The sequence below is a fragment of the Cryptomeria japonica genome, chromosome 7, assembly GCF_030272615.1.
Source record: "Cryptomeria japonica chromosome 7, Sugi_1.0, whole genome shotgun sequence".
Classification (NCBI taxonomy): Eukaryota; Viridiplantae; Streptophyta; class Pinopsida; order Cupressales; family Cupressaceae; genus Cryptomeria; species Cryptomeria japonica.
In genome coordinates this window covers 743,600,577-743,609,323 of record NC_081411.1, presented here as the reverse complement: position 1 = coordinate 743,609,323, position 8,747 = coordinate 743,600,577, and the positions used below count along the sequence as shown (strand labels likewise).

Sequence of the window (8,747 nt, the reverse complement as noted above, 5' to 3'; positions counted from 1 at the left end):
GGACAAGGGCACGACTCCCATATCCTGAGAGGACAAGGGTACCACACCCCTATCCTAGGGGGACAGGCCAGGTGCCATACCCCTATCTTACCTTGATTTAGGATAGGTAGCAGTAAAAGACAGTGCAAAATGATGGAAAATGCAATTTATTGATGCCATGAGCATGTTTTGGGTTTGTGATCAAGATTAGGGATTCATTCGCTAATGCAAAGACCCAAATCTAGTTGAAAATTGCAAGGGTCACAATTTTATGACACTACAAGCATTATGACCATTGTCTATTGTTGGATTGTATATCTACATGTGTGTGGATTTTTCTTATGGAAGGCATTTGTATGAGCCTCTATGTGTTATTGTAATGTGGATACCCTAAGGTCTTGGAACATGGTTAGGGTAAGTGGGCTTTCATGTGATAACTGGGGGCCATGTGAGATAGGATGCTAAGAGGTTCCTTGTAAGGATGCTTAGAGTCTAGACCACCAGGGCACAATGAAAGTTTTCCTTGTTTTTAATAAGTGATAATCTTAATAATTAATTAGATGGGTTGGGTAATTAGGATTCATCTAAACAAGATAATAATTTGGTTTGGGTCTCAATGCTTAGTCGTAGGGAGGTCATTTTAGGATAAGCTTGGGAAGGCCATAATGATGGAAAACCGAATGCCCTTGAATCTGTCATAGGTTGAGACACTTCCACATGTCTATCCGGGTGTGGTATTATCCCTTATTTGTGAGGATAGAATATAATGACATGTCTATCAGGGTGTGGCATTATCCCTTCTTCATGAGGATAGCATGTGATGGCACTCTTTCCCTACATGTGTCCTTGTTCCTTATGCCTTTGTTGTTGATATGCCTCTGGGAGTTTCTATGTTTTGTGATTATGCCTCATGATGTGATTTGTCTTGATGATTATGTGTTACTTCTTTGTTGTGGTATTTGAGTTGTTTAGTTCCTTTGGTTGTTAGGTGTTAGCCTAGGTATAGAGTGTGTGTGGGATCTTGTGTCATCTTCTAGCATGGGGGGTGGTTCCTTATGATTCCACATGGTTGGGTGGTTTGATGCATTCTTCCATTGAGATGTTCTTCATTGGATGCTATTGTGTGTGGATGTGGATTCATACCTCTTCAGCTTATGGATGGGTTCTTATATAAGATTGATGTATCATGATTCTTGGTTGAGTTATATTAGAATGAAAAGAGATTATGTACCTTGAGATAGTTGTATTTGTGGATTGAGAAATATGTGTCTCTATGTAAAGGATATTGTATTCATATGTATTGGAAATATTATAATAGGATTAAGATCATGATTCTTGTAGTAGATTATATTGTTGTACCTTGCATATTTCTCATTAATGAAAACAAGGTTTAGATTCATGGTTGATGATGTTATTGGATTATTCTTGAATAAGATAGAGTGTATATTCTTGGTTGGAAGAAGTTAGATCATAATCATGTTTGTCTTTTGGACATGTATATGTATAAGATATTATAATCATACTCTTGATGGTAATGGATTAGTTATTTGGTAGGTGATGTTCAATAATGGTTGAATTAGTAGATTTTATCTATATGAATGTAAAGAGTAAATGATGAAAGGAATTGTTAGATTGTTTTATACTATTGTAGTATGCTTGATGTGGTAACATTCTTATGTTAGTAAAGTAATGACATTGAGGTACCCTAGGGAATATTAATCAATGGATTATATTTATTTCCACTTGCGTCTTGAGTCCTTTGAACATGCTCTTATGATTATGTTTAAGTTGAAATGTGATATTTAGTAAATGTTGAATCAATGTATATGCATATTTTAGTGATGTGTGTTGCATTAGATGATGTTTTAAATTTTTTTTTATCTCAGTTGCATATTAGTGGGTATTTTGGTGGGCATTACATTAAGTATCAGAGCCCATGTTCATACACTGGGTACTATGGTTTCATATGAGCCCATTGTGCTTAATAGTACTATAGCTTGGGTTTGTCATGTGGTTATCCCTGCTAGTTTTTTTCTTGCATTAGTTGCCCTATATTTAATGTCATATTTCCCTTGTATATTGATTAGACAAGATGCCTGCTAGAGTAGAGTTCATGGATGTGGTGGTCATACGGGTACTTGATGGAATCCTCATCCCAAGGTTTCTCTAGAGTCACACCATGGGGAGAAGAAATGTGACCAATAGGAGGAAGGTGATAGACTTATAAGGCATTGAGAGGGGGGGAGGTGAATCAGTGCAAGCAAAAACTTAATAAATTTGATGACAACTTTCGCCAACTTGAAAATTAATAAGCATGCAAGAAATATAACCACATAAGCAAACATCCAACAAACCATGCAAACCATAACACAATGATTTTTCACATGGAAACCCAAATAGGAAAAAACCATGGTGAGAATTAGTACACACAAAGATCAACTAACTGCAGTATAGAGATCTGACCGGTTAAGGTCATACAACCACCCTATTAGAGGCACATCTGGTTAAGAGTGTTTTAGCCCAGTTAAGAGCTATACAATAAGGCTTGTTAGGACCCAAATATTTTAGGAGATACCCACATTACTAGGATTTACAAACACAAGCTAATGTGTCACCTTGTTAGAGGATTTCACCTTTGGACCTACTAGGATCCTATTGCACCTTATTAGGAGTGAGCTTGTCAGAGGATTTTCTCGTTGCAACTATTGGGAAGACAACAAGTTCAACTGATCTTAAGTTAGTACCTTTGTGCCTAATTAGATCCACTTTTGATTAGCTTCTATCACCAACTAAACCTCAAACCCTAATTTATCCTTCAACCGCACGATCAAATTCTCACTCTTGATACATGAAATCATACAAGTTTCATCTCTTTATAAAGAACTCTATTAAGTTGGTTAAGAACCTTGGAACAATTCTCTAGATTCCATGAATCTAGTCACCTATTACATTTTCCCTCTCATTACACTTTTCTCATGTCGGCCAAACAATTCATAACTTAAAAACATAACAATGTCTACTAGTTCTCTATTCTTCCTGACTGTAACTGTTCTTTCGATCATAACTTGCTCAATACATTAAATCTGCTAATGCAGTTTGGAACATAGGTGCATGTTCTTGTCTCCAACACTCCTGTAACACCACAATAACTAACTCTTCACCAATCCTTTGTACCATTTTCTTAATAATCACTCTGTTCTTGTTTACCAACTGACAACAACTTAGTAGTTTTGCTGTCTAACTGAGTCCACTACTAGTTAGACGATACCAATTGGTCTAGATGACTTACATGACTAACAAAACATGGTTTCCATGAATGACAACACAACTAAATTCATCAATCAACCTATTACAAGAATATCATCATCATCAAGCCAATAATCTCCCACTTTGGCATTGATGGAAATACTTAGGAAATTTTTTGTGTAAGTGTTACATTACAACAATCATGACTGACTCAACTTAGATACAAAGCTCTCCCTTAGAAATTAAATTCTATTACAAAAAATTTACTAACTTATACTACTCCCCCTTTGACAACAATGACAAAGGTAAGCAAATTCATATACAACACACCAAAATTTGCATTACCAAATGTACGAGAGTTCAAATGTTTATAATTACATTTTGAGAAAAACATTAGCAAAATTAGTCTTCAAGAATTTGTGTTCAGACCTAGCATGCAAGCTCTTCCATAGCATCAAGTGTACTCATTTTAGGTGTAGTCAAAATTGCCTCTGTCTCTTTGTATCCTCTCTGCAGGATTTCTAATTTGGGGACTAGATGAGTCTGTAACTCCTACAATAATGTAGTCCTCTTAATCTGTTCTGCCTCATATGACTTAAGCTTATGTTGTATTACTATGAGAGATCTACCAAAAATTGTTGCTAAATCATTTAATGGATCAAATGATTCACTCAAACTCTATAGCTCCTGTTGAGCTTCCTTTCTCTTCTTGTCAATATCATCAAAGAACAATGAAAAGTTGCAGATTGTAGAAATAATTTTACCTCCATCCTCAAGGATTATTTGATTTGGTCCATATTCACAGTAAGACCTTCTTTGTCTTTGTCAATTTCCTTGATCAATGTCTCATTTCTTTTCTTTTCATATTCTTTCTCTATATTATGTAGAGCAGCCTCTCCAAGACTTTTCATTTGCTCTCTTGTAGATGTGACCAAGTGGTCCAGTTTTTCAATGGGAGTTGTGAGACTATTAGTGTCAGTCTCCAGTAACATACTAGAAAATATATCAACTACATTATTTATTGTTTGAGCTTCTCTCATTTGAGTTCTCATTATCTTCTTCTTGGCCTTGGATTGCATTGTAGATGCAATCTCCATCAGTTCTGTTGAAATCAATATATCCATATTTATTGGTCCTTGGATTTCCATTATATCATCAATAATTTTATTTGAATTAAGTGACTGGTAGGTCACTTTCTTCTCATGTGCTTCTTCTTTTTGCTTATCTTCTTCCTTCTTCGGTGACTTTTTAGTTTTCTCAACATCTATTTGCACACTCTCTTGAGTATCTTTCTGTGTTTCTTCATCTTTCTTCAGTGGCTCAGTGATGTGTACAACATCAAATTGTTCATTCTCCTATGTATTTGTCTCATCTTTATCTTTACCAGTTGGAATGTCTTCCGGTAACACTGGTTGTTCTATTGTGATAGTAGGAATTGATGTGGTACCACCTTCTGGTTCTTCATCTGGTATCTAATCAACTTCAAATATATCTGGTAGTTCACCTTCAATTACCAGTGCTTCAGAGAGTTCTTCTTCCTTAGAAGAATCTATCTTCTCCAGTTCCTCTTGTTCAAGTCCTAATTTTTTTTTCAAAACCTCCTCAGTCTTAGCTTGTACAGACTGGGACTCACCAATACCCAATCTAGTTAACCTCTTTTTGGTTCTAAATAATGGTTTTGATTTTGAAATAATTTCTCACACTTCCTCCTTAGATGTCTCTGGTTCCAAATGCATAAGAACATACTCTATCATTTATCTAGCTTCCAATTTTCTAAAAAAGAATCAGGTATTTGTCCTTGTAACTCAATCAATTCTTTGCTATAATGATTCATAAACCAAACAACTGAATCCTCAATTTGTTTATTCTTTTCCTCACTAAAAATGTTAGAGTACTTAAGAACACCAACCAACACACCATACTTCCTTATATTCATTAGCAAGATCTCAAGAGAAGTAGGTTTAGTTACCTTAACTGATTTGATAGTGGGTGCACCAACCAATTTAGATTTCTTACCACTTGCTCTCAGTTATTTCTTTCCTCCTTCTGATTCGGTTTCCTTTGCTATATCCTTAAAAACCTTTTGTGCTTGTTCTTTCTTCCTTTTCCTTGTAGCTTTAGGTGCTTGAGGCTCATCTTTTTTTGCTTTTATTCTAATTTGTATCTTTGGAGGAGGAGGGGAATTCTCCTTCTTGACATTTTCACTTCGAGTTTGTCTACTGGTGGGTGCACTAGAGGTTCCTGCCTTCTTTTCTTCAAATCTGGTTCTAGCCTCATCAATCATCTCCTTTGAATAGTCTTGTGCAATATAAAATTCCTCAACCTCTTTCCTGGCCTTTTTGTCTATTACTGGTGTGGCCAATTCAACATGTATCTATATTAATTTCTCCTTAAATATGCCAAACCTAGGTACATTAGGATCTACTAGTTTAGATAGAAGGTGATCAACATAAATAGTCAATATATTTGTTTTTAACTCATACCCCATAGGCATGACCCATAAAGTTCTTGGATCTACAACCTCCATCTAACAAGTATCAATATCAACCATAAAACATATAGAGTCTTCATACCTTTTTATAACATGCTCCAGTATCCTTTCTTTGACATGCATTCTCTTATGCAAATCCTTGAAGTATCCCCAGATTGTCTTGGTAAATTTATTGCTAAGCATCTTAATTTTCAACATTGTCGGTGTATCCACAGACCATTAGATATCACCTATGCCGGGAAATAAATTTTGGAAATAGAAAAACAATCCAATAATCAATTGACCAAATTTGAACTTTTGTCTCTTGTCCTTCTTTATTGATTCAAGATTCAATACCAGTTGGGCTCTCAAGGCCTCTGCTAGGGCATAATCAACATTCTCTTTCAACATCCATTAAGCTATGTGGATAGCAACTCTGAGTATGCTATTCATCTGACTGGAATGGTATACTCTATAGCCAGTGACCATGGATGCAAAATTCACCTCTAGATCTTTAATATCATTTACTGCCATGGCATGACCATCCCACTTTGACTTTGTTAGTCGGATAACATCATCCTTCGAGATTGATCTTATAACAGGGACTTCATCGGTTGCCCATAATCTAGTGATAGCATGGATAGCCTCTTTTGTGATCTTGTGTTGTCGGTATAACCACATAAACTAATCATGAATCCTACTCAAAACATATCTGACATGGTCTTCTAAAAAAATATCTATAAAGTTCAAAGCATGATGAAAACCCTTATCAGATACCCTTATGAATTTATCCTTCATCAATCCTTGTTTATAACACAATAATAAGTATTGATCAAATATGGAAAATGTGCCCAAATCCTCCAGTTTTCAATGAATGTATGATCCAATGTCTTCAACATGCAAAACTCTGTAGCGCATGCTAGATAGGGCTTGAGTTGGATCTGTCTCCGTGGAATTATGAGGATGTCTCTTGAATTCTGATCAAGGTATTTCAGTAATAACAACAATATGTGGTGTATCCATTGTCAAAATTCAAACACAGATTTTGATTCTCAAAGAAATACCTTTAAACTTCTTCGTAACTAGGGTTTCCAGTTTGAATTCTCTTCCACTGATTCACTTTTCCACAAATCTTCACAATCTTCTATCAACTTTGCCAAAGTAGCAGTCAAATATTCTTTTGTGCTTCTATCGCTCTCCAAATGTGCTCTTGAAAATGCTAAGTGAGAAATACAACTGTAAAACACCTTTTATTTCCCTTTTACCAACTGCATTTAATGCTAAACCGGTTTAACATAACCTAATCACCGTTCAACCCTAAAACTTGCTATTGGTTTACATACCACATCCAATTTACTAGTTTCATCACAAAATCACTTCATAACATCATATTAAATCAAAACATATAGATTTGACTTACCGCACACTATTTAGGGGGTCCAAAAATGGATCTGACAATATCCTCCCCCTAAGCTTCATACATAGCTTAGTTTTGTAGTGAGGGATTCTCCACACCAGATGAAGAATTGGAGTCCTCTGATGGTTTCTCCTCACTTTTCTTCCTCCATATCTTATTCATCTCACTTCTAGGTTCTTGCATATCTACCTTCTTCTTTCCTTTCCAGTCAACAAACTGATTAACGGATTGGTTCATTCTAGCACTACAAAACCTTGCAATGTGTCCCATTATGTGACAATAGAAACATGCCATTCCAGATTCTCTCTAGGGTCCAGAATTGCCTCTATCAGTTCTTCTCCAATAATTTATATCTACATGACCATAGTTGTGATAGATTGAACATGTCACATTCAATCTATTCTCCATTTCATATGGACTAGACCGATTCACATAAGGTCTCTGCCATTCACAATTAGACCTTTGATTCATGTAAGATCTTTGTTTGTTTACTCTTGACCTACACTCAATAGCTCTATGCCCATACTTGTTGCAATTGAAGCAATATCCATAAAAAATACTAAGCTTATATATTTCATATGCATAAGGTCCATATCCATCAAAAGTACTGGATCTACTTCTACAAACATTTGCAATATGACCTACCTTATGACAGTTAAAATATACTGGTTTGTAGGTTCTCTTACCGGTGTTCTTCTTGGTCTTTGGTGTAGATTTAGCTTTATGCATGGTGTCCTTAGTACTAGATGGCTCTCCTTGTTTAAAGGTTGTGTATCCCAAGCCATGTGTATCTCCTTGCTGCCTTTGTGTCTAAATCTTCTCATCAAGCATAGTAGTGCTCTTGTTGAATATAGCTAGTAACTCATTTGCATCATCCAACACCTTGGTTAGTTCCCGATTCTTCTTTGTAAGGCTTTCTCTAAGAGACAACCATTTCTAGATCATCTTGTATTTCCTCTTCTTCCTATCTTTCCTCATGATGATGTGCATGCAGGGTACCAATCTCAAGGTTTAGCTTAAGGATCTCATGCTCCTGATCTCTTATTTTGTCTTCACCTGTCCTCCTGGCTTCCAACTCTTCACTCATCTTGATGGTAAGGGCTTCCAACTCTCTCCTCAGATTTGACTTTTCATCATTCAACTTTTCCACCTCATTAGACAAGCCATCAATGTTTGCTTCCTTAGATGAATTATTTTCACCGAGTTCATAAAACTGCTTAGACAACTGTTTTGTCTTAGCCAATGAAGCTATGTACTTGACCTTTAGTTCACCAAGGGCTTCTTTAGATTCTGCATGCTTGTGTGAAATCTCTATGTAACTCATTGAACCTTCCCCCATGTTAGCCTTACAAATCCTTCCCAAGTGGTTAAGCCTTAAGGGAATTAGGCTCTGATACCAATTGATAAACTTATAAGGCATTGAGAGGGGGGCTGAATCAGTGCAAGCAAAAACTTAATAAATCTGATGACAACTTTCACCAAATTGAAAATCAATAAGCATGCAAAAAATATAACCACATAAGAAAACAACCAACAAAGCATGCAAACCTTAACACAATGATTTGTCACGTGGGAACCCAAATGGGAAAAACCATGATGGGAATTAGTACCTACAAAGATCAACTAACTATAGTA

General features: G+C 35.9%; 1 protein-coding gene across 1 annotated transcript; it reads right to left on the bottom strand.

Moving 5' to 3' along the window:
• Nucleotides 1–4,004: 4,004 nt before the first annotated feature.
• On the bottom strand, nt 4,005–8,451 carry LOC131856980 (stress response protein NST1-like). Its single transcript, XM_059208955.1, has 4 exons — nt 8,263–8,451; nt 5,306–5,599; nt 4,740–4,847; nt 4,005–4,580 (listed from the first exon to the last, which is right to left on the bottom strand). Exons 1-4 carry the CDS (start codon nt 8,449–8,451, stop codon nt 4,005–4,007), a joined length of 1,167 nt encoding a protein of 388 aa, XP_059064938.1.
• Nucleotides 8,452–8,747: the final 296 nt, after the last annotated feature.